The 25,038-nt window shown below is 43.9% G+C and overlaps 1 protein-coding gene across 2 annotated transcripts in view; it reads right to left on the minus strand.

Annotated features, from left to right (window-relative positions):
* Positions 1–3,116: 3,116 nt before the first annotated feature.
* RNF182 (ring finger protein 182) overlaps positions 3,117–25,038 on the minus strand; it is a 175,454-nt gene continuing 153,532 nt past the window's right edge. For both annotated transcript variants that reach the window (XM_040432842.1, XM_040432841.1), the window contains exon 2: positions 3,117–4,086. In XM_040432842.1, coding sequence (XP_040288776.1) covers positions 3,117–3,857 — 741 coding nt within the window. In that variant the 5' untranslated portion in view covers positions 3,858–4,086. The remainder of the gene's footprint in view (positions 4,087–25,038) is intronic.

The following is a 25,038-nucleotide window of genomic DNA, read 5'->3' on the forward strand; positions in this document are numbered from 1 at the left end:
CGTCGTCCTCATCGGGTTCTGGACCTGACTACAGTTCGTCGTCGTAACCGACTTGAGTGAGCAAATGCTCACATTCTATGGCGTCTGGCACGTTGAAGAGGTGTTCTGTTCACGGATGAGTCCCGCTTTTCACTGTTCAGGGCAGTGTCGTGTGGGTGAGCAGTTTGCTGACGTCAACGTTGTGGATCGAGTGGCCCATGGTGGCGGTGGGGTTATGGTATGGGCAGGTGTATGTTATGGACAATGAACGCAGGTGCATTTTATTGATGGCATTTTAAATGCACAGAGATACCATGACAAGATCCTGAGGCCCATTGTTGTGCCATTCATCCTTGACCATCACCTCACGTTGCAGCATGATAATGCACGGCCCCATATTGCAAGGATCTGTACACAATTCCTGGAAGCTGAAAACATCCCAGTTCTTGCATGACCAGCATACTCACCAGACATGTCACCCATTGAGCATGTTTGGGATGCTCTAGATAGGCGTATACGACAACGTGTTCCAGTTCCTGCCAATATTCTGCAACTTCGCACAGCTATTGAAGTAAGAGTGGACCAACATTCCACAGGCCAAAATAAACAACCTGATCAACTCTATGCGACGGAGATGTGTTGCACTGCGTGAGGCAAATGTTGGCCACACCAGATACTGACTGGTATCCCCCCAGTATGGCAAAACTGTGCACAATTCAGAGTGGTCTTTTATTGTGGGCAGTCTAAGGCACACCTGTGCAATATTCATGCTGTCTAATCAGTTGGCATGGATTATCTCGGCAAAGAAGTGCTCACTAACACAGATTTAGACCGATTTGTGAATAATATTTGAGAGTAATGGGTCTTTTGTGTATGTAGAAAATGTTTCAGATCTTTGAGTTCAGCTCATGCAAAATGGGAGCAAAACCAATAGTGTTGTGTTTATATTTTTTGTTCAGAGTATATTCCAATTATATGGATCACTCGTATAAGATAAGGGCCAGGGCCATGATGGTACATTTGGGAAACATATACACTACTTGGAATTTAAATTGTGGATTAATTACTAAGAAATCTGTCCTAAACAATATATATACTCTGTCCCATCCAAGGTCACGGTATTTCGAGCGGATGATGCTCCAGCTCACTGCACATTATTAATATTTTAAATGGATTGGAAAAATGCGCTAGTAATTTGATCTCTACATATCTCTGTACATATCAAATCTAATGTGCAACATTAATTTTACATACATATATAGGACACAAACCATTTTATATTAATGGAATTTTCCATGATATTGTTTCAGCGGGTGCCATTTGCAGTGAATACAGTTCCACAGCAGAACAAGATTTAAAACAGAATTGTCCCCTCCAGTGGCATAATACATTGGAGTATTATGCGGTAATTACAGCCAAGTAAACAGGAAATGACAATGTCACACAGTGTATGTTGAAAACATCACATATATGCATTCGGAATAATAAAGTGTGACAGATATGAGCACAGTGCAGGGGTCTGCATCCTGCTGTCGGTGGTTATAGTGGTGGTTCCAGTGTAGAGCAAATTACATGAGTATTTCCATTTGTAGCACACACAAGTTGCCTAGGAAAAGTTTTTTATTCCAATAAAAGTGCTACTCATTCAAGTGATTGGAGCTAAACTGTAATACCAGCCACAGCCTATGGATAAGAGCAGGGGCGTAACTACCATAGTGGCAGACCATGCGACTGCTATGGTGCCCAGGGAAAGAGGGGGCCCAGTCTTAGTTGGGATTATCTCCTCTACTACTGAAGGTGAAAACCTGGTCAGGATGCGAACCTCTAAAGGAACAACTTTTAGCAAATGAGGCAGTGGAAAAATGGCCCAAGGGTCATTGAAAAGGGTTTAGGCAGAAACCTTTCTGTCCTGTGTTGGGGCCTGGTTTGATCCTTGCTATGGGGCCCTTACTTCTCTATTTCACGACTGGATAAGAGTATGCCAATTACCTCCCTTTCCTAAAAGAAAACACAACTGAGCCTCTGATGTTACCAGATATAAAGTGCCTATCCTATAAACAGACCTTGAAGCATAACATGGATGACTACCTTACATCTGGTGGCATCAGAGGCTCAGCTTTCTTTTCTTTTTTGAAAGGTAGATCATTTGCATATCTTTCCCCAGAATCCAGAGGATCATTGACTTGCCTATAAGACTCCTCATGCCTACTAGGTGCTCACTCTCCATCAGGAGAGATTTTATCCTCCCAAATATGGACAAGAGTAGCCTTGTTTCTGGAAAAATACCTTTTTCAAAGCCCCTTATCTGTATCCAGAACAGTTGGCCATTTGTTCATTGGCCAGAATTCTGAATTGTCTATGATTTGGGTGGAGATAACCTTTCGTTTTATTTAGATGGTGGTCTGCAGATCCCTGGTGTAGAACTTTTATAAAGAGTACATTCTTAACACCACTGCATTCTATGCAAACGTACAATCATCACTGTTTTCACAAGGCCAAAGTCCATCTAGCTCTATTAAATTAGAGCAAATAATATCACATTTCCTAGGTTAGGAATAGACATTATTTTCCCTGAGTTATCATCAAGTAAAAGTCATGTGTCTAGAGTATTGCTGTATTAACGACAGATACCCTGATGCGTTTGCAAACTCAGTTTGACAATGCAAAATTAGAAAAATATGTCAGAAAGAAAAGTTGTAATATTTCTTTTTTTTAGCTCAAAATGACAGGAATCACTGAGGACATCCCATCCTAAAATAAATGTTAGCAAAAAACAACTGCTCATTTCAAGAGATTGAAAAGCTTAACTCATTTACAATAAAAGTACAAAATGCAATTCAAGTAGCAAAGAACAATTGTGCCATAATAAAAGAGACTTCTTAGACTAACCAACATACTTTAGTATAAGATATACAGTATTTATACAGTAAATGCCAGTTTCCTTCTGACTTACAGGCTAAACGTTTTCTCAGAATTTTAGTCGTGTAGTAAAGGAGCAGATTTGTTCATTCTTTGTCTTCTTTGTTGTGCTTGCTCAAGAGGTAAAGTAGTAAGATGTTATTCCTCATAATGCACATAGTGTGTCTGTCTCACAATAACTTGGGGTATTACATAATTGGGGGTACTGGTCATAAATTTTATGAGGTGGACATACAATCCAAAAATTCGTGACAGACACACTGACAGAAGCCATATACCATTAGTATAACAAGACTGGAAGGGACAAGGCTGACAAAAACGACTCCAAGAGTTACCTTTTTCGAAACTAGCAGATAAATCCCTAGAGGCAAGGAACTAAAGTAGAGTAGACCTAGTAACCAAACAAAGACACGCACAGAGGTTTGGCAGATTAAGGATGTACAGTTCCACACTGTCCAGTTGTGAGGCATTGAAACAGGATCGTATGTGGAAGGCCTGTAGAACTCTACCACAGGAGTAGCATTGAGGGCTGGAGCACTTTCTCTCTGGACTTCCATGATAGTGATTACCAGGCAGTTGGTAGAACTGTGCGAAGGTGTAACCAGCGTTGAAAGACGTTTTGGGGTTAGCAGCAACTCTGTAGCATTGTCTCCAGAGCACTTTCCCCTCCCACCGCATGCCAGGTTGAGTAAAATATTGTTGTCATCCGGGAGGCTGCTGACTTCATCCTCAGGCAAACGTGTCTCAAACCTACAAAATGGGCACACTATGACACACTGTGGAGACTCCACACAGTCCACAAGTTTATAAAGGCATTTGGCACATACTCTGTGACAACAGCCCAAAACTTTTGGTTTCCTTTGTCTTAAATTGTAACGGTTATAGCATATCTTGCACTCCAGCTCATCAGAGTTTAGGTTTGGAGACTCTGAAGTATCTTCACTTAGTTGACCAGTCATGGTGCCTTAGTGGAAGCCCTTCAACAAGTTGCAAAACATTAAAAAAAAACATACGATGATTGTCCAAGTTTAAAGCCTACAAGCAGCCATAGACTGCACACATAGTAGGAAGAGACACAGGCAAACATTTGACACAGGACAGATGGTGTCTTCATCACTTAGCAGTAGCTTTCATGTTAATATTTTCTTCATTCTGTCCCATCTCTAGCTGCAGTCACGTTACTGGAATCTGCAACACAAGATTTTGCATTGTTATATTCAGGTCTAAAGCCAGGAAATTGAACTGAATGGAAATTCTGGACCTTTCTAGGCAGCACAATGACAGTATCACAATTGTGTTTGCTCTTCAAAAAGAACTGAATGACATTTGTACCTCTGCCAGACAGTTCTGTAATATGTGGAAAACAAACAGAGTAAATTATTTTTACAGTTCAACAGTATTTGCAATACTGAACAAAATATGATTTCCTTTGACTGGTATAGGTCAACAGCAAGTGTTAATCAATTAGGTCATTATTATTGCAATTTATTTTAGATCTTTTGGGCAGATACTATACCCACATGAAGCTACTTTTACACTAGCGTTTTTTCTGGATCCGGCAGGGTTCAGCAAAAACACTTCCATTACTGATAATACAACCATCTGCATCCGTTATGAACGGATCCGGTTGTATTATCTTTAACATACCCAAGACGGATCCGTCCTGAACTCCACTGAAAGTCAATGGGGGACGGACTCATTTTCTATTGTGTCAGCATGCTGCGGTTTGCTCTCCGGTATGAGAACGGAACGGAATGCATTTTGGAGCATTCCGTTCTGTTCAGTTATGTTTTGTCCCTATTGACAATGAATGGGGACAAAATGGAAGCGTTTTTTTCTGGTATTAAGACCCTATGACGGATCTCAATACCGGAAAATATTAACGCTAGTGTGAAAGTAGCCTAATGCAAACCCATTGGGGGTCATTTGCCAAAGAATAGCATTTCACGCACGAATCTTAGTAAAAAAATAAACATGAGGTGCATGCATACCTTAATAAATTGTTACATCTTCTGAAACTGAAATTTTCTCCAGCTATGAATTGGCGTATATTTCATTTATAATTTACCCTATTTTTCTAGAGTAAAATATTGTAAATCTGTCTGCTGAGGTGGCCCTGACCCCTTCCGTTACACTATGCCCACTTTTTCAAACAGTGGCAAGAACAGCATAAAATATGAAAAGTCACATGGAATTTTTGCACCAAATTTTTATTCCAAAAACCTGGCTTAAAGGCTTGGTAAATGACCATCATGGAGCTTTAATCTGCATTATTACAAGAATGAAAGGGCCACTGAGTTTTTATAAAACTTTTAATATGTCATAGAGGAATATCAAAAATTTTGATTGGTGGGTGTTTGAGTGTTGAGACCCCCACCAATCGCTAAAACGAGGAGAGAGAATTGCTCACATATAGCTCTCTTTCTGCTCACTGAAGGAGATGGAGAGATGTGCCCATAGACTTTCTATTGAGTCTGTCTTGCATTCTATTCTGCTATGCGTGCTACACTCTCCGTATTCTAGCGATCGGTGGAAGTCTTAGCACTCAGACCCCCACTGATCAAATTATTTTTGGTATACCTCTATGACATATCAAAAGTTTTATGAAAGCTATGTGACTAGGGATGAGCGAATCCGAACTGTATATATACATTTTCGGAAAAGTCTGGGTTCGGGTTCGGTGTTTGGCGCTTTTTGAAAGGCTGCAAAGCATCCAATTAACAAGCGTCATACTACTTGCCCCAAGAGGCCATCACAGCCATGCCTACTATTGGCATGGCTGTGATTGGCCAGTGCAGTATGTGACCCAGCCTCTATTTAAGCTGGAGTCACGTAGCGCCGCACGTCACTCTGCTCTGATCAGTGTAGGGATAGGATGCAGCTGCTGCTGTTAGGGCGAGATTAGGCAGGGATTTATTTACTGAAGTGATCGATATACAGCTGTGTATCATATAACCTCTGTTATTCAATTGCTCACTGTTTTAAGGCTGCCCAGAGCGTTTTTCAGTCACTTTTTTCTGGGGTGATCGGCAGCCATTTTGTGTCTTGTGGTGCGCCAGCACAAGCTGCCACCAAGTCCATTTTTAACCATCAATAGTGTGTTTTTTTTTTTTGCTATATCCTACATCAGGGGCTTGGCTGTGCTTGCTATTTTGCCAAAATAGCAGTACCCTAAATCTGGTGTTTCAGCCTTGGCTAGCCAATTGTAATACTGTCTGCTGTCTGCCGAAGCACAGTTTTTGTTCTGGGTTGAATACAATTCCCAACTTAGCAATTCCCTAAATTAGTGGTTTCTTCTCTATCAGGCCAAGGTTAAATCTATCCATAAAAGGGTATATTAGATTGAAGGTGCGGATAGGGTCATCCTCAATAACTTCACACGCTACCGTGCATTTCCAAGTCTAATTCTGTCCGTAAAAGGGATACCTGTCATCCAGGGCCTAAAAACTAGGCCTACAATTTATATTCAGCTAAATCTGTTGTTACTGCTGTGCCTGTATTAGTGTAATACGGTACCTAAATAGATAGCCAGCTAGTGTTTGGTGCCTGTAAAAAAAGGCCTGAATTTGAATTCAATACATTGGGCCAAATAATTTTTTTCTTATTGTGGTGAACGGTAACAATGAGGAAAACATCTAGTAAGGGACGCGGTCGTGGTGGTGTTAGTGGACCCTCTGGTGCTGGGAGAGGACGTGGCCGTTCTGCCACAGCCACACGTCCTAGTGAGCCAACTACCTCAGGTCCCAGTAGCAGCCAGAATTTACAGCGATATTTGGTGGGGCCCAATGCCATTCTAAGGATGGTAAGGCCTGAGCAGGTACAGGCATTAGTCAATTGGGTGGCCGACAGTGGATCCAGCACGTTCACATTATCTCCCACCCAGTCTTCTGCAGAAAGCGCACAGATGGCGCATGAAAACCAAGCCCATCAGTCTGTCACATCACCCCCGTGCATATCAGGGAAACTGTCAAGTTATACAGCAGTCTCTTATGCTGTTTGAAGACTCTGCTGGCAGGGTTTCCCAAGGGCATCCACCTAGCCCTTCCCCAGCGGTGCAAGACATAGAATGCACTGACGCACAACCACTTATGTTTCCTGATGATGAGGACATGGGAATACCACCTCAGCACGTCTCTGATTATGACGAAACACAGGTGCCAACTGCTGCGTCTTTCTGCAGTGTGCAGACTGAACATGAGGTCAGGGAGGAAGACTGGGTGGAAGACGATGCAGGGGATGATGAGGTCCTAGACCCCACATGGAATGAAGGTCGTGCCACTGACTTTCAGAATTCGGAGGAAGAGGCAGTGGTGAGATCGAGCCAACAGCGTAGCAAAAGAGGGAGCAGTGGGCAAAAGCAGAACACCCGCCGCCAAAAGAGTCCGTCTGCTACTGGCCACCGCCATCTGGGAGCGAGCACCCCAAAGGCAGCTTCAAGGAGTTCCCTGGCGTGGCAGTTCTTCAAACAATGTGCTGACGACAAGACCCGAGTGGTTTGAACGCTGTGCCATCAGAGCCTGAAGCGAGGCATTAACGTTCTGAACCTTAGCACAACCTGCATGACCAGGCACCTGCATGCAAAGCATGAACTGCAGTGGAGTAAACACCTTAAAAACAAGGAACACACTCAGGCTCCCCCTGCTACCTCTTCTGCTGCTGCCGCCGCCTCGGCCTCTTCCTCCGCCTCTGGAGGAACGTTGGCACCTGCCGCCCAGCAAACAGAGGATTTACCACCAACACCACCACCTCCGTCACCAAGCATCTCAACCATGTCACACGGCAGCGTTCAGCTCTCCATCTCACAAACATTTGAGAGAAAGCGTAAATTCCCACCTAGCCACCCTCGATCCCTGGCCCTGAATGCCAGCATTTCTAAACTACTGGCCTATGAAATGCTGTCATTCAGGCTGGTGGACACAGACAGCTTCAAACAGCTTATGTCGCTTGCTGTCCCACAGTATGTTGTTCCCAGCCGGCACTACTTCTCCAAGAGAGCAGTGCCTTCCCTGCACAACCAAGTATCCGATAAAATCAAGTGTGCACTGCGCAACGCCATCTGTGGCAAGGTCCACCTAACCACAGATACGTGGACCAGTAAGCACGGCCAGGGACGCTATATCTCCCTAACTGCACACTGGGTAAATGTAGTGGCGGCTGGGCCCCAGGCGAAGAGCTGTTTGGCGCACGTCCTTCCGCCGCCAAGGATCGCAGGGCAACATTCTTTGCCTCCTGTTGCCTCCTCCTCCTACTCGGCTTCCTCCTCCTCTTCTTCCACCTGCTCATCCAGTCAGCCACACACCTTCACCACCAACTTCAGCACAGGCCGGGGTAAACGTCAGCAGGCCATTCTGAAACTCATATGTTTGGGGGACAGGCCCCACACCGCACAGGAGTTGTGGCGGCGTATAGAACAACAGACCGACGAGTGGTTGCTGCCGGTGAGCCTCAAGCCCGGCCTGGTGGTGTGCGATAATGGGCGAAATCTCGTTGCAGCTCTGGGACTAGCCGGTTTGACGCACATCCCTTGCCTGGCGCATGTGCTGAATTTGGTGGTGCAGAAGTTCATTCACAACTACCCCGACATGTCAGAGCTGCTGCATAAAGTGCGGGCCGTCTGTGCGCGCTTCCAGCGTTCACATCCTGCCGCTGCTCGCCTGTCTGCGCTACAGCGTAACTTCGGCCTTCCCGCTCACCGCCTCATATACGACATGCCCACCAGGTGGAACTCCACCTTGCATATGCTGGACAGACTGTGCGAGCAGCAGCAGGCCATAGTGGAGTTTCAGCTGCAGCACGCACGGGTCAGTCGCACTGCGGAACAGCACCACTTCACCACCAATGACTGGGCCTCCATGCGAGACCTGTGTGCCCTGTTGCGCTGTTTCGAGTACTCCACCAACATGGCCAGTGGTGATGACGCCGTTATCAGCGTTACAATACCACTTCTATGTCTCCTTGAGAAAACACTTAGGGCGATGATGGAAGAGGAGGTGGCCCAGGAGGAGGAGGAGGAGGAGGAAGAGGGGTCATTTTTAGCACTTTCAGGCCAGTCTCTTCGAAGTGACTCAGAGGGAGGTTTTTTGCAACAGCAGAGGCCAGATACAAATGTGGCCAGCCAGGGCCTACTACTGGAGGACGAGGAGGACGAGGATGGGGAGGAGGTGGAGGAGGATGAGGATGAAGCATGTTCACAGCGGGGTGGCACCAAACGCTGCTCGGGCCCATCACTGGTGCGTGGCTGGGGGGAAACGCAGGACGATGATGATACGCCTCCCACAGAGGACAGCTTGTCCTTACCTCTGGGCAGCCTGGCACACATGAGCGACTACATGCTGCAGTGCCTGCGCAACGACAGCAGAGTTGCCCAAATTTTAACGTGTATGGACTACTGGGTTGCCACCCTGCTGGATCCCCGGTACAAAGACAATGTGCCCACCTTACTTCCTGCACTGGAGCGTGATAGGAAGATGCATGAGTACAAGCGCATGTTGGTAGACGCGCTACTGAGAGCATTCCCAAATGTCACAGGGGAACAAGTGGAAGCCCAAGGCGAAGGCAGAGGAGGAGCAAGAGGTCGCCAACGCAGCTGTGTCACGGCCAGCTCCTCTGAGGACAGGGTTAGCATGGCAGAGATGTGGAAAAGTTTTGTCACCACGCCACAGCTAACTGCACCACCACCTGATACGGAACGTGTTAGCAGGAGGCAACATTTCACTAACATGGTGGAACAGTACGTGTGCACACCCCTCCACGTACTGACTGATGGTTCGGCCCCATTCAACTTCTGGGTCTCCAAATTGTCCACGTGGCCAGAGCTAGCCTTTTATGCCTTGGAGGTGCTGTCCTGCCTGGCGGCCAGCGTTTTGTCTGAACGTGTATTCCGCACGGCAGGGGGCGTCATTACAGACAAACGCACCCGCCTGTCTACAGCCAATGTGGACAAGCTGACGTTCATAAAAATGAACCAAGCATGGATCCCACAGGACCTGTCCATCCCTTGTGCAGATTAGACATTTATAACTACCTCCCCTTAACCATATATTATTGTACTCCAGGGCACTTCCTCATTCAATCCTTTTTTTATTTTCATTTTACCATTATATTGCGGGGCAACCCAAAGTTGAATGAACCTCTCCTCTGTCTGGGTGCCGGGGCTAAAAATATCTGACAGTGGCCTGTTCCAGTATTGGGTGACATGAAGCCTGATTCTCTGCTATGACATGAAGCCTGATTCTCTGCTATGGGACCTCTCTCCTCTGTCTGGGTGCCGGGGCCTAAAAATATCTGACAATGGCCTGTTCCAGTGTTGGGTGACATGAAGCCTGATTCTCTGCTATGACATGAAGCCTGATTCTCTGCTTTGACTTGAAGCCTGATTCTCTGCTATGACATGAAGCCTGATTCTCTGCTATGGGACCTCTCGACTCTGTCTGGGTGCCGGGGCCTAAAAATATCTGACAATGGCCTGTTCCAGTGTTGGGTGACATGAAGCCTGATTCTCTGCTATGACATGAAGCCTGATTCTCTGCTATGGGACCTCTCTCCTCTGTCTGGGTGCCGGGGCCTAAAAATATCTGACAATGGCCTGTTCCAGTGTTGGGTGACATGAAGCCTGATTCTCTGCTATGACATGAAGCCTGATTCTCTGCTATGGGACCTCTCTCCTCTGTCTGGGTGCCGGGGCCTAAAAATATCTGACAATGGCCTGTTCCAGTGTTGGGTGACATGAAGCCTGATTCTCTGCTATGACATGAAGCCTGATTGTCTGCTATGACTTGAAGCCTGATTCTCTGCTATGACATGAAGCCTGATTCTCTGCTATGACATGAAGCCTGATTCTCTGCTATGGGACCTCTCTCCTCTGTCTGGGTGCCGGGGCCTAAATATCTGACAATGGCCTGTTCCAGTGGTGGGTGGCCTAAATATCTGACAATGGCCTGTTCCAGTGGTGGGTGACGTGAAGCCTGATGCTCTGCTATGACATGAAGCCTGATTCTCTGCCATGAGACCTCTCTCCAATTGATATTAGTTAATTTTAATTTATTTTATTTTTATTTTAATTCATTTCCCTATCCACATTTGTTTGCAGGGGATTTACCTACATTTTGCTGCCTTTTGCATCCCTCTAGCCCTTTCCTGGGCTATTTTACAGCCTTTTTAGTGCCGAAAAGTTCGGGTCCCCATTGACTTTAATGGGGTTCGGGTTCGGGGCGAAGTTCGGGTCGAGTTCGGATCCCGAAACCCGAACATTTCCGGGATGTTCGGCCGAACTTCTCGAACCCGAACATCCAGGTGTTCGCTCAACTCTATATGTGACCCTTTAATGTGTTTCTCTGCCTCAGAGTTTCAGAAGTTCAGCTTTTATTAAATGGCAATTCCATAATAAACGTATGTATCACTCAAAAGGTTCAATTTCAGAAATAGAGAAACAAAGCAACAAATCTCTGCAACAGCTCTCCAAATCTCACGCTGTTTTTGATTACAGACTACTGTAAAATAAATTGTGTCTGTAGCTGCACAGGGTAAGACTCAGAAGGAGATTCTAAATCCTTATGCTCCAAGGTCAGTTGTCTTTTAAAGAACCATAAGCTAGATGGAAAAAGTAGTATGAGTATAGTAATACTAAGTACAAGAGAGGAGCGAATTTAAAAAAATATCGATTCGCCGGTTTGCCAAATTTTTTGGGAAAAATTAGCTTCAATCCGAATTTATTCATGGCAAATTACGTTAAAAAACGGCTATTTCCTGGCTGAAGAGAGCCTTTATAGTGGTGTAGAACGCTATGCCTTGCAGTAACACGCATAGGGAGTCTGCTTTGGTAGTGAAATAATACTGTGATTCCATATGTCATGCAGATGACAGGCATCGCTTTTAGAATCACTGCACACTTCACTTGTTTGGGCAGTTTCAGGGCCAAAACAGACCAAATAACTCAAGAATGAACTCAGCCTTACAGATCCATGTTAGCACCAAGAAGAAGCGCACTCCTTTTACACTGTCATCAGCAGATTTCACATAGATGTCTACAGAATCTGTTCTATTAAACGCTTATACAAGTAGAGCCTCCCGGACAAGGTGAAGAAGGAGTCAGCAGTAAGTTTGTGTTGACTAGAGTTGAGCGGACACCTGGAAGGGTTCGGTCGAACTTCGCAAAATAGTTTGAGTTCGGGACCCGAACTTGACCCAAACTTGACCCAATGGGGAGCTGAACTTTGGAGCACTAAAATGGCTCTAAAAAAGTCATGGAAATGGCTAGAGGGCTGCAAAAGGCAGCAAAATGTGGTTAAGAGCATGGCAAGTGCTCTGCAAACAAATGTGGATAGGGAAATGACTTAAAATAACATAAAATACGTAAAAATAAAAAATAATAATCTTGATCTAGGAGGAGGCGGTCCATATGGAGTAGGAGGTTGAGGAGGCGGTGGATGTGGTGTTGTAGGTGGAAGCGGCGGTGGAGGAGGAGGTAGCCAACACTGTTTTTTTTGTTTTGTTTTTAATTAAATTTTATTATTTATTTAATTTTGTTTAAATTTGGGTAGACCCCAAAACATTGGGAAATATAAAAAATAAAACAAAGAGAAATTGCGCTGGAGTACAACAATGGCTGGGTGAGGCCGGAATACATGTCTATTCTGCACAAGGTACGGACAAGTCCTGTGGGATCCCTGCCTGGTTCATTTTAATGAACGTGAGCTTGTCCACATTGGCTGTGGACAGGCGGCTGCGCTTGTCTGTGATTACCCCCTCCTGCCGTGCTAAACAAACATTCAGAAAATACACTGGCTGCAAGGCAGGCCAGCACCTCCAAGGCGCAAAGGGCAAGCTCAGGCCATGTGCCCAATTTGGAGACCCAGAAGTTGAAGGGGGCAGACCCATCAGTCAGTACATGTAGGCGTGTGCACACATACTGCTCCACCATGTCGCACGTCCCCGTGACGTCCACGATCCAATTGGATATTTTCTCTATCAACTTTCGATGTTCTTTTATGCGCCTACCATGGTGATCACGGGTAACGTGGAATCAGGGTTCCATGCCGGAGAGGGAGCCTGAGAAAGGTATACCACATCCAAGGGAGGTCAATGGCTGAAATCTGATTGGGTGGAGATGTAGGACAAATTATTAAAGCAGAAAATCGAAGGAAGGCAGGAGGCACGCGGCAATTACCCACTCCCGACTCGGGGAGGTAGTGACGATAAATAACAATACAGGACTCCTAAGATGCCCTGTTATTGGAATGAGTAATAAAAAATTACAGGGAATGTCACTGCGGTATTTTGGATTAGGAAACTTTATACAGGAGAGGCCCTGCTGCCGCTTTGTTGACTCTAGATAACTTCTGCCTGATCGCTCGTCCCTGTGACGTCCACGATCCATTTGGATATCTTCCCTATCAACTTTCGATGTTCTTTTATGCGCCTACCATGGTGATCACGGGTAATGGGGAATCAGGGTTCCATGCCAGAGAGGGAGCCTGAAAAAGGGATACCACATCTAAGGGAGGTCAATGGCTGAAATCTGATTGGGTGGAGAGGGTGGAACAAGTTATTAAATTCAGCACATGCGCCGGGCAAGGAATGTGCGTCAAACCAGCTAGGCCCAGAGCTTCTATGAGATTTCGCCCATTATCGCACACCACCAGGCTGGGCTTGAGGCTCACTGGCACCAACCACTCATTAGTCTGTTGTTCCATGCCCGTCCACAGCTCCTGTGCGGTGTGGGGTTTGTCCCCCAAACAGATAAGTTTCAAAACTGCCTGCTTGTCATTTACCCCTGGCTGTGCTGAAGTTGGTGGTGAAGGTGTTACGCTGATCGGATGAGGACGTGGTAGAGGATGAGGAAGCGGAGTAGGAGGAGGAAGCAACAGGAGGCAAAGAGAAACGCCCTGCAATCCTCAATGGTGGAAGGACATGCGGCAAATTGCTATCCGCCACAGGCCCACCCGCCACTGCATTTACCCTGTGTGCTGTTAGGGAGATATAACGTCCATGACCGTGCATACTGGTCCACGTATCCATAGTTATGTGGACCTTGCCACAGATGGTGTTACGCAGTGCACACCTGATTTTGTCCCCAACTTGGTTGTGCAGCGAAGGGATGGCTCGCCTGGAAAAGTAGTGGTGGCTGGGCACAATGTGCTGTGGGACAGCCACCGCCATCAGATTCTTAAAAATGTCTGTGTCCGCCAGACGGAATGACAGCATTTCAAAGGCCAGGAATTTGGAAATGCTGGCATTCAGGGCCAGGGATCGCGGGTGGGTAAGAGGGTACTTCCTCTTAGACAGCTGAACGCTTCCATAGGACATTGTGGAGATGCTTGGGGACCGAGGTGGTGGCGTTGCTGGCACATCCTCTGTTTGCGGGGTGGCAGGTGCCACTGTCACTCCAGAGGGGGATGAAGAGGCCGAGACTGCAGCAGAAGAGGAAGCAGGAGGAGCCAGAGACCTTTCTTGGTTTTTGAGGCGTCTACTCCACTGCAGCTCGTGCTTTGCCCATAGATGCCTGGTCATGCAGGTTGTGCTCAGGTTTAGAATGTTTATGCCTCGCTTCAGGCTCTGATTGCACAGCGTGCAAACCACTCATGTCTTGTCGTCAGCACATTGTCTGAAGAACTGCCACGCCAGGGAACTCCTTGGAGCTGGCTTTGGTGTGCTTGGTCCCTTGGTTCGGTGGGCAGTAGCAGGCGTACTGTCTAGGGGATGGCCGCTCCACTTTTGCACCCTGCTCCCTCTTTTGCTGTGCTGGTGGCTCTGTGCGACCACCACCTCTTCCTCCGAACTACACAGGTCACTCGCATGACCTTGATTCCATGTGGGGTCGAGGACCTCATCGTCATCCACATCATCTTCCACCCAGTCTTCACCTCTGCCCTCCTTGTCGGTCTGCACACTGCAGAAAGCCACAGCAGTTGGCACCTGTGTTTCGTCATCCTCCGAGACATGCTGCGGTGGTCCTCCCATGTACTCATCCTGAAACATAGGTGGTTGGGCATCGGTGCACTCAATCTCTTCTACTTCTGAGGCAGGGCCCTGGGAAACCCTGCTAGCAGAGTCATCAAAAAGCAGAAGAGACTGCTGCATGACTTGGGGCTCAGACTGCTTGGCTAAATTGCAAGGGGGTGAGGTGAAAGACTGATGGCCATGGGCTGCAGGTGCCAACTCTGATCTTTCAGCAGGTGACTGGGTGGGAGACAATGTGAAGGAACTGGAGGCACTGTCAGCCACCCAATCTACTAGCGCCTGCACTTGTTCTGGCCTCACCATTCGTAGAGCGGCATTTGGGCCTACTAAATAACGCTGAAGGCTCTGTAGCCTACGCGCACCTGAGGAAGGAGTCTCATTTGGGTGTGTAGCTGGCACAGATCGACCACGTCCTCTCCCTGCAACAGGAGCTCCACCAACACCAGCAGCACCACGACCAGGGCCACGTCCCTTTTTTGACGCTCTCCTCATTTTTTGCGGTCACCCACCGAAGTAACAGACATTTGTACTAAATGTAGTTCCCTGTCAGCATTGCAGAGCAGGTGTTATTCAATGGCAAAAATGGGTTAATATCACCCACCAATGGAACAGACGATTTTTAGACATTTTGGTTCCTGTCACCTATGCAGAGCAGGAGTTTTTCAATGGCAAAAATGGGTTTATGTCACCCACCAATGGAACAGACGAGTTTTAGAAATTTCGGTCCCTGTCACCTATGCAGAGCAGGGGTTTTTCAAAGGCAAAAATAGGTTAATGTCACCCACCAATGGAACAGACAAATTTTTGAAATTTAAGTCCCTGTCATGGTTGTGATGGCTTCTAAGGGCACATGAGTTAAAAGCTTGTTGATTGGCTGCCCTGCAGCTTTTCAACACGCGCCATTAAATCGCCGAACACCGAATTCGAACCCGAACTTTTACTGAAATGTTCGGGTTCAGGTCCGGGGTCAAAAAGTCATAAAGTTTGGTATGAACCCGAACTTTACAGTTCGGGTTCGCTCAACCCTAGTGTTGACATCACTTAAGTTGCCCTTCCTCTGATCCGTCAGAAGAGTAACCCACAAAAAACGGATCCTGTCTGTGGAGCATACACCTTCACTCGGTCAGCATTTGCTCAATAATCCATCAGTATTGCTAATGCAAAAAAAAACAGGAGTGGATCTAAAACAGAGATGACACGTGAATGGAATATTTGCATGTCTTCTGTGTTTTCTACCCACTCCTGCTTTTGGCTACCAAATCATAAGCCAATTCTGAAGGGACCATACAAGCCTTACAGCTGCTACACAGACAGGATCCGTTGTGCGTCTCATTTTTCCTTCCTTCTGACAGATCAGAAGAAAGGTCAAATAAACGATGATGTCAGCCAGGCTGAAAGCTAAAATAGTGGACCAATCATGAAGTGGGGAGGGTGGGAACAACTTGAGAAGTCCACAGAGTAGACCTATGACATAGTGGTGAGGTGAAAGCAGCATGAGGATACCACAGAGTGACCTAATGACAGGATCTGGAGGTGGAAGCAGTATGAGGAGGCCACTGAGTGGCACAATGACATAGTCTGGAGGTGGAGGCAGCAGCAGCATCAGGAGAAGGCCACCGAGTGGCACAATGACAGAGTCTGGAGGTGGCGGCAGCATGAGGAGACCACAGAGTGACCCAATGACAGAGTGTGGAGGTAGCGGCAGCAGCAGCATCAGAAGGAGGCCACAGAGTGGCACAATGACCGAAGCTGGAAGTGACAACAGCAGCAGCATCAGGAGGATACCACAGAGTCGCAAGGTGACATAATGTGGAGGTGGTTGTGACAGCAGCAGCATCAAGAGGATACCACAGAATGGCAAGGTGACAGTATGGATATGGCAACAGCAGCAGCATCAGGATTCCACAGAGTGGCAAAGTTACATAGTGTGGAGATGGCAGCAGCATCAGGAGGATACCACAGAGTGGCAAGGTGACATAGTATAGAGATTGCAGCAGCAGGATACTATAGAGTGACAAGGTGACAAAGTGTGGATATGGCGGCAGCAGCAGCATCAGGATACCACAGAGTGGCAAGGTGACATAGTGTGGAGATGAAAGCAGCAGCATCAGGATACCACAGAGTGGCAAGGTGACATAGTGTAGAGATTGCAGCAGCAGCATCAGGAGACCACAGAGTGTGAAGGTGACATAGTGTGGAGACGTCAGAAGCATCAGGAGACCACAAAGTTACCCGGTGACAGAGTGGGGCGGTGGGTGGGAATACCAGTACCTGCTGACGAAGGTGGGTGAAAGAAGGAGCACTTGGCATCAGATGTGTGGCATCAGGCGGGTGACAGCATCAGAGTAGTAGCTGAGGCAGGGAGCCAGAAGAAACAGTTTATTTTTCTTTCAAGGTTTGGGTGAGGCGGCATGGATGATCTAATCAGGTGGAAATCCTGGCTGATACACGCCTGATTCATCTTGATAAATGTCAGTCTCTCCACATTTTGGGTTAGCCACTAAACGCTTTCACCACAAATAACTGCAACACTGAAGTGCGTACCATATTTTTCGCCCTATAAGACGCACTGGCCCATAAGAGGCACGTAGGTTTTAGAGGAGAACAATAATAAAAAAATATTTTTCATTACACCTCTGGTCAGACCCCCAATCAGACCCCCAATGTTAATCAGACCTCAGCTGACAGCCTGAATAAGACCCCCAATGTTAATAAGACCTCAGATCAGACCCCCAATCAGACCTCAGCTCAGACCCCAATGTGAGTGACCCCAATCATACCTCAGATAAGAGCCCCATGTCTCTCATCAGCCCCCATATGCCTCATATCAGCCCCCATATGCCTGTCACCATCCTCTCTTCAGCCCCCATTACCTCTCATTAGTCCCCAGCAGCCTCATATCAGACCCCATTGCCTCTCACCAGCACCCAGCAGCCTCTCTTCAGCCCCCAGCAGCCTCTCTTCAGCTCCCAGCAGCCTCTTTAGCCCCCAGCAGCCTCTCTTCAGCCCCCAGCCATGTTATATTACCCCCATCAGCCTCTCTTCAACCCCCAGCAGCCTCTTCAGCCCTCAGCCATGTTATATTAGCCCCCAGCAACCTCTCTACAGCCCCGGCAGCCTCTTTTCAGCCCCAGCCATGTTATATTAGCCCCTATCAGCCTCTTTTCAGCCCCCAGCCATGTTATATTAGCCCCCATCAGCCTCAATAAATAAAATAAAATAAACATTTACCTCTACTGCTCCTGGACGACGACGCACTTCACCTACATCGCAATCCTCTTGCTCCTGTTGTCGGCTGTGCTGTGATCTGACGCACACAGCGTGAGGTCACAGAGTGCCCTCACGCTGTGCGCAGCCTTCACAGCTGACAGCCGAGGACCAGGAAGCGGTGAGTACAAAGTCTTCACCGCTTCCTGGTCCTCTGGTACTAATGAGCGCTTCCATAATGGAAGTGCTCATTAGTATTCACCCCATAAGACAAAAAAAATCGTATTTTGGGGCAAACAATACGGTATATATTTATTTTTTTGTACTGAAATAGGCTACCAAATGCTTTTACCACAAATAATTGCAATAGTGAAATGCGTATATATATATGCCACTAAAGGCTTTCACTACAAATTTCTGCAACACTGAAATGCGTATATATTTTTTATTTTGTACTGAAATAGGCCACTAAAACGCTTTCAACACAAATAACTGCAACAGTAAAATGCTTATATATTTTTAATGTACTAAAATAGGCCATTAAATGCTTTCACCACAAATAACTGCAACAGTGAAATGCGCATATATTTTTCTTTTTGTACTGAAATAGGCCACTTAACGCTTTCAACACAAATAACTGCAGAAGTGAACTGAGAATATATTTTTATTTTTGTACCAAAATAGGCCACTAAACGCTTTCACCACAAATAACTGCAACACTGAAGTGCGTATATATTTTTCTTTATGTACTGAAATAGACCACTAAATGCTTTCACCACAAATAAATGCAACTGTGAAATGCTTTATATATTTTTTTTGTATTTTTATAGGCCACTAAACGTTTTCACCACAAATAACTGCAACACTGAAGTGAGTATATATTTTTCTTTTTGTATTAAAATAGGCCACTTAACGCTTTCAACACAAATTACTGCAGAAGTGAACTGAGAATATATTTTTCTTTTTGTACTAAAATAGGCCACTAAACGCTTTCACCACAAATAACTGCAACACTGAAATGCGTATATATTTTTCTTTATGTACTGAAATAGGCCACTAAACGCTTTCACCACAAATAACTGCAACTGTGAAATGCATATATATTTTTCTTTTTGTACTGAAATATGCCACTAAACGCTTTCACCACAAATAATTGCAACAGGGAAATGCGTATATATTTTTCTTTTTGTACTAAAATAGGCCACTAAATGCTTTCAACACATATAACTGTTAAAGTGAACTGAGAATATATTTTTCTTTATGTACTGAAATAGGCCACTAAATACTTTTACCACAAATTTCTGCAACAGTGAAATGCTTATATATTTTTACCACAAATAACTGCAACACTGAAGTGCGTATACATTTTTCTTTTTGTACTGAAATAGGCCACTAAACGCTTTCACCACAAATAAATGCAACAGTGAAATGCATATATATTTTTCTTTTTGTCCTGATATAGGCCATTAAACACTTTCACCACAAATAACTGCAACAATGAAATGCATATATATATATTGTTTGGACTAAAATAGGCCACTAAACACTTTCAGCACAAATAACTGCAGAAGTGAACTGAGAATATATTTTTATTTTGTACTAAAATCGGCCACTAAACGCTTTCAACACAAATAACTGCAACACTGAAGTGCGTATATATATATATATATATATATTTTTGAACTGAAATAGGCCACTAAATGCTTTCACCACAAACAAATGCAACAGTGAAATGCATATATATTTTTCTTTTTGTACTGAAATAGGCCACTAAAAGCTTTCAACACATATAACTAAAAGTGAATCTAGAATATGTTTTTCTTTATGTACTGAAATAGGCTACCAAACGCTTTCACCACAATAAACTGCAACAGTAGAATGCTTATATATTTTTATTTTTGTACTGAAATAGGTCACTAAACGCTTTTACCACAAATAACTGCCACAGTGAAATGCATATATATTTTTTATTTTTGTACTGAAATAGGCCACTAAATGCTTTCAACACATATATATTCTCGGTTCACTTCTAGTTATATGTGTTGAAAGCATTTAGTGGCCTATTTCAGTACAAAAATAAAAAATATATATGCATTTCACTGTGGCAGTTATTTGTGGTAAAAGCGTTTAGTGACCTATTTCAGTACAAAAATAAAAATATATAAGCATTCTACTGTTGCAGTTTATTGTGGTGAAAGCGTTAGGTAGCCTATTTCAGTACATAAAGAAAAATATATATACGAATTTAACTATTGCAGTTATTTGTGTTGAATGCATTTAGTGGCCTATTTTAGTACAAAAAGAAAAATATATAAGGATTTTACAGTTGCAGTTATTTTTGGTGAAAGCGTTTAGTGGCCTATTTCAGTACAAAAAGAAAAATATATACGCACTTCAGTGTTGCAGTTATTTGTGGTGAAAGCATTTAGTGGCCTATTTCAGTACATAAAGAAAAATATATTCTCGGTTCACTTCTAGTTATTTTTCTTTATGTACTGAAATATGCCACTAAATGCTTTCACCACAAAAAACTGCAACAGTGAAATGCGTATATATTTTTCTTTTTGTACTGAAATAGGCCACTAAACACTTTCAACACATAAAACTGTTAAAGTGAACTGAGAATATATTTTTCTTTAAGTACTGAAATAGGCCACTAAACACTTTTACTACAAATAACTGCCACAGTGAAATGCATATATATTTTAATTTTTCTACTGAAATAGGCCACTAAACGCTTTCAACACATATAACTAGAAGTGAACCGAGAATATATTTTTCTTTATGTACTGAAATAGGCCACTAAATGCTTTCACCACAAATAACTGCAACACTGAAGTGCGTATATATTTTTCTTTTTGTACTGAAATAGGCCACTAAACGCTTTCACCAAAAATAACTGCAACGGTAAAATCCTTATATATTTTTCTTTTTGTACTAAAATAGGCCACTAAATGCATTCACCACAAATAACTGCAATAGTGAAATTCGTATATATATTTTTCTTTTTGTACTGAAATAGGCCACTAAACGCTTTCACCACAAATAACGTCAACACTGAAGTGCGTATATATTTTTCTTTTTGTACTGAAATAGGCCACTAAACACTTTCACCACAAATAACTGCAACACTGAAATGCATATATATTTTCCTTTATGTTCTGAAATAGGCCACTAAACGCTTTCACCACAAATAACTGCAACTGTGAAATGCGTATATATTTTTCTTTTTGTACTGAAATAGGCCACTAAACGCTTTCAACACATATAACTGTTAAAGTGAAATGAGAATATATTTTTCTTTAAGTACTGAAGTAGGCCACTAAACGCTTTCACCACATACAGTTGTTTTCAAAATTATTCAACCCCCACTGAAATTTAATGTTTTGGCCAGTTTGACATTGATTTTGATCATTTCAGTCATCTTGTTTACAATTAAATCAAAGAGGCACTTGTAAGTCAGACAAATATAACATAACATTTATAATGAAATAACCACAAATGTCTTTTCTGTGCTCACATCATTATCAGTTTTATTCGACCCCCAAGTGACATTCAATCTTAGTACTTAGTACAACATCCTTTTCCAGTTATAACAGCTGTTAAACGTGAAGCATAGCTTGACACAAGTGTCTTGCAGTGATCTACGGGTATCTTCGCCCATTCTTCATGGGCAAAAGCCTCCAGTTCAGTCACATTCTTAGGCTTGCGCGCTGCAACTGCTTTCTTTAAGTCCCACCAGAGGTTCTCAATCGGATTTAAGTCTGGTGACTGCGATGGCCACTTCAAAATGTTCCAGCCTTTATTCTGCAACCATGCTCTAGTGGACTTGGAGGTATGCTTGGGATCATTGTCCTGTTGAAAGGTCCAACATCTCCCAAGCCTCAGGTTTGTGATGGACTGCATCACATTTTCATCCAATATCTCCTGATACTGAAGAGAATTCATGGTACCTTGCACACGCTGTACCTGTAGAAGCAAAACAGCCCCAAAGCATGATTGACCCCCCACCATGCTTCACAGTAGGCAAGGTGTTCTTTTCTTCATAGGCCTTGTTCTTCCTCCTCCAAACATAGCGTTGATCCATGGGCCAAAACAGTTCTAATTTTGTTTCATCAGTCCACAGAACATTATCCCAAAACCTTTGTGGTTTGTCCACATGACTTTTGGCATACTGCAGTCGACTCTTCTTATTCTTTGGAGACAGCAAGGGGGTGCGCCTGGGAGTTCTGGCATGGAGGCCTTCATTACGCAGTGTGCGCCTTATTGTCTGTGCTGAAACTTCAGTACCCACATCTGACAAATCTTTTTTCAGTTCCTCAGCAGTCACACGGGGACTTTTCTCCACTTTGCGCTTCAGGTAGCGCACAGCAGTCGAAGTCAGCATCTTTTTTCTGCCACGACCAGGTAGCGTTTCAACAGTGCCCTTTGCCTTGAATTTGCGAATGATGCTTCCTATGGTGTCTCTTGGTATGTTTAACATCTTTGCAATCTTCTTATAGCCATTGCCCTTCCTGTGAAGAGAAATCACCTCTTCTCTTGTCTTCCTGGACCATTCTCTTGACTTCACTTCATGTTTGTAAACACACCAGTAAATGTCTAGAATGAGCTGAGTATCACAGTCCTTTTAAATCTGCCTAATTGGTGCGTATTATGCTTGATTGCTGCTCCTTGACATCCACAGGTGTTTTCAATACCTGATCGAAAACACTTGAATGAACCTCTGTTCTTAAGAGTGGTAGTCTTTAAGGGGTTGAATAATTGTGTCAATGAAGAAATCACAAAAAAAACATTTAATACTGTATTACAAAAACAATTGATGTCATTTTAGTTGCATTTGGTTCTTTAAAAAGTCCTTGTAAGATTTCATTCTGAACACAATTACAAATGTACACTAAATTCCCTAAAACCCTTTACAGCATTGGGGGTTGAATAATTTGGAACACAACTGTATATCTGCAACAGTGAAATGCTTATATATTTTTCTTTTTGTACTGAAATAGGCCAATAAACGCTTTCACCACAAATAACTGCAACACTGAAGTGCGTATATTTTTTTATTTTTGTACTAAGATAGGCCACTAAACGCTTTCACCACAAATAACTGCAACAGTGAAATGCGTATATATATATTTTTTATGTACTGAAATAGGCCACTAAACGCTGCTTTCACCACAAATAACTGCAACTGTGAAATGCGTATAAATTTTTCTTTTTGTACTGAAATATGCCACTAAACGCTTTTACCACAAATAACTGCAACAGGGAAATGCATATATATTTTTATTTTTGTACTGAAATAGGCCACTAAACACTTTCAACACATATAACTGTTAAAGTGAACTGAGAATATATTTTTCTTTATGTACTGAAATAGGCCACTAAACGCTTTCACCATAAATATCTGCAACAGTGAAATGCTTATATAGTTTTCTTTTTGTATTGAAATAGGCCAATAAACGCTTTCACCACAAATAACTGCAACACTGAAGTGCGTATACATTTTTCTTTTTGTACTGAAATAGGCCACTAAACACTTTCACCACAAATAAATGCAACAGTGAAATGCATATATATATTTTTTTTGTATTGTTATAGGCCACTAAACGCTTTCACCACAAATAACTGCAACACTGAACCGAGAATATATTTTTCTGTATGTACTGAAATAGGCCACTAAATGCTTTCTCCACAAATAACTGCAACACTGAAGTGCGTATATATTTTTATTTTTGTACTGAAATAGGCCACTAAACGCTTTCACCACAAATAACTGCAACAGTGAAATTTGTATATATTTTTCTTTTTGTTCTGAAATAGGCCACTAAACGCTTTCAACTCAAATAACTGCAGAAGTGAACTGAGAATGCTCGGACTAAGAGAAAACATCTGTATGTGGGTAAGTAACTGGCTGAGTGATAGAAAACAGAGGGTGGTTATTAACGGTACACATTCAGATTGGGTCACTGTCACTAGTGGGGTACCTCAGGGGTCAGTATTGGGCCCTATTCTCTTCAATATATTTATTAATGATCTTGTAGAAGGCTTGCATAGTAAAGTATCAATTTTCGCAGATGACACTAAACTGTGTAAAGTAATTTACACTGAAGAGGACAGTATACTACTACAGAGGGATCTGGATAGATTGGAGGCTTGGGCAGATAAGTGGCAGATGAGGTTTAACACTGATAAATGTAAGGTTATGCACATGGGAAGGAAAAATGCAAGTCACCCGTACATACTAAATGGTAAAACACTCGGTAACACTGACATGGAAAAGGATCTAGGAATTTTAATAAACAGCAAACTAAACAGCAAAAACCAGTGTCAGGCAGCTGCTGCCAAGGCCAACAAGATAATGGGTTGCATCAAAAGGGGCATAGATTCCCGTGATATGAACATAGTCCTACCACTTTACAAATCGCTAGTCAGACCACACATGGAGTACTGTGTACAGTTCTGGGCTCCTGTAAACAAGGCAGACATAGCAGAGCTAGAGAGGGTTCAGAGGAGGGCAACTAAAGTAATAACTGGAATGGGGCAACTACAGTACCCTGAAAGATTATCAAAATTAGGGTTATTCACTTTAGAAAAAAGACGACTGAGGGGAGATCTAATTAATATGTATAAATATATCAGGGGTCAGTACAGAGATCTATCCCATCAGCTATTTATCCCCAGGACTGTGACTGTGACGAGGGGACATCCTCTGCGTCTGGAGGAAAGAAGGTTTGTACACAAACATAGAAGAGGATTCTTTACGGTAAGAGCAGTGAGACTATGGAACTCTCTGCCTGAGGAGGTGGTGATGGTGAGTACAATAAAGGAATTCAAGAGGGGCCTGGATGTGTTTCTAGAGCGTAATAATATTACAGGCTATAGCTACTAGAGAGGGGTCGTTGATCCAGGGAGTTATTCTGATTGGAGTCGGGAAGAAATTTTTTATTCCCCTAAAGTGGAGAAAATTGGCTTCTA

Source organism: Bufo bufo, chromosome 5 (genome assembly GCF_905171765.1).
Source record: "Bufo bufo chromosome 5, aBufBuf1.1, whole genome shotgun sequence".
NCBI classification, from domain to species: Eukaryota; Metazoa; Chordata; class Amphibia; order Anura; family Bufonidae; genus Bufo; species Bufo bufo.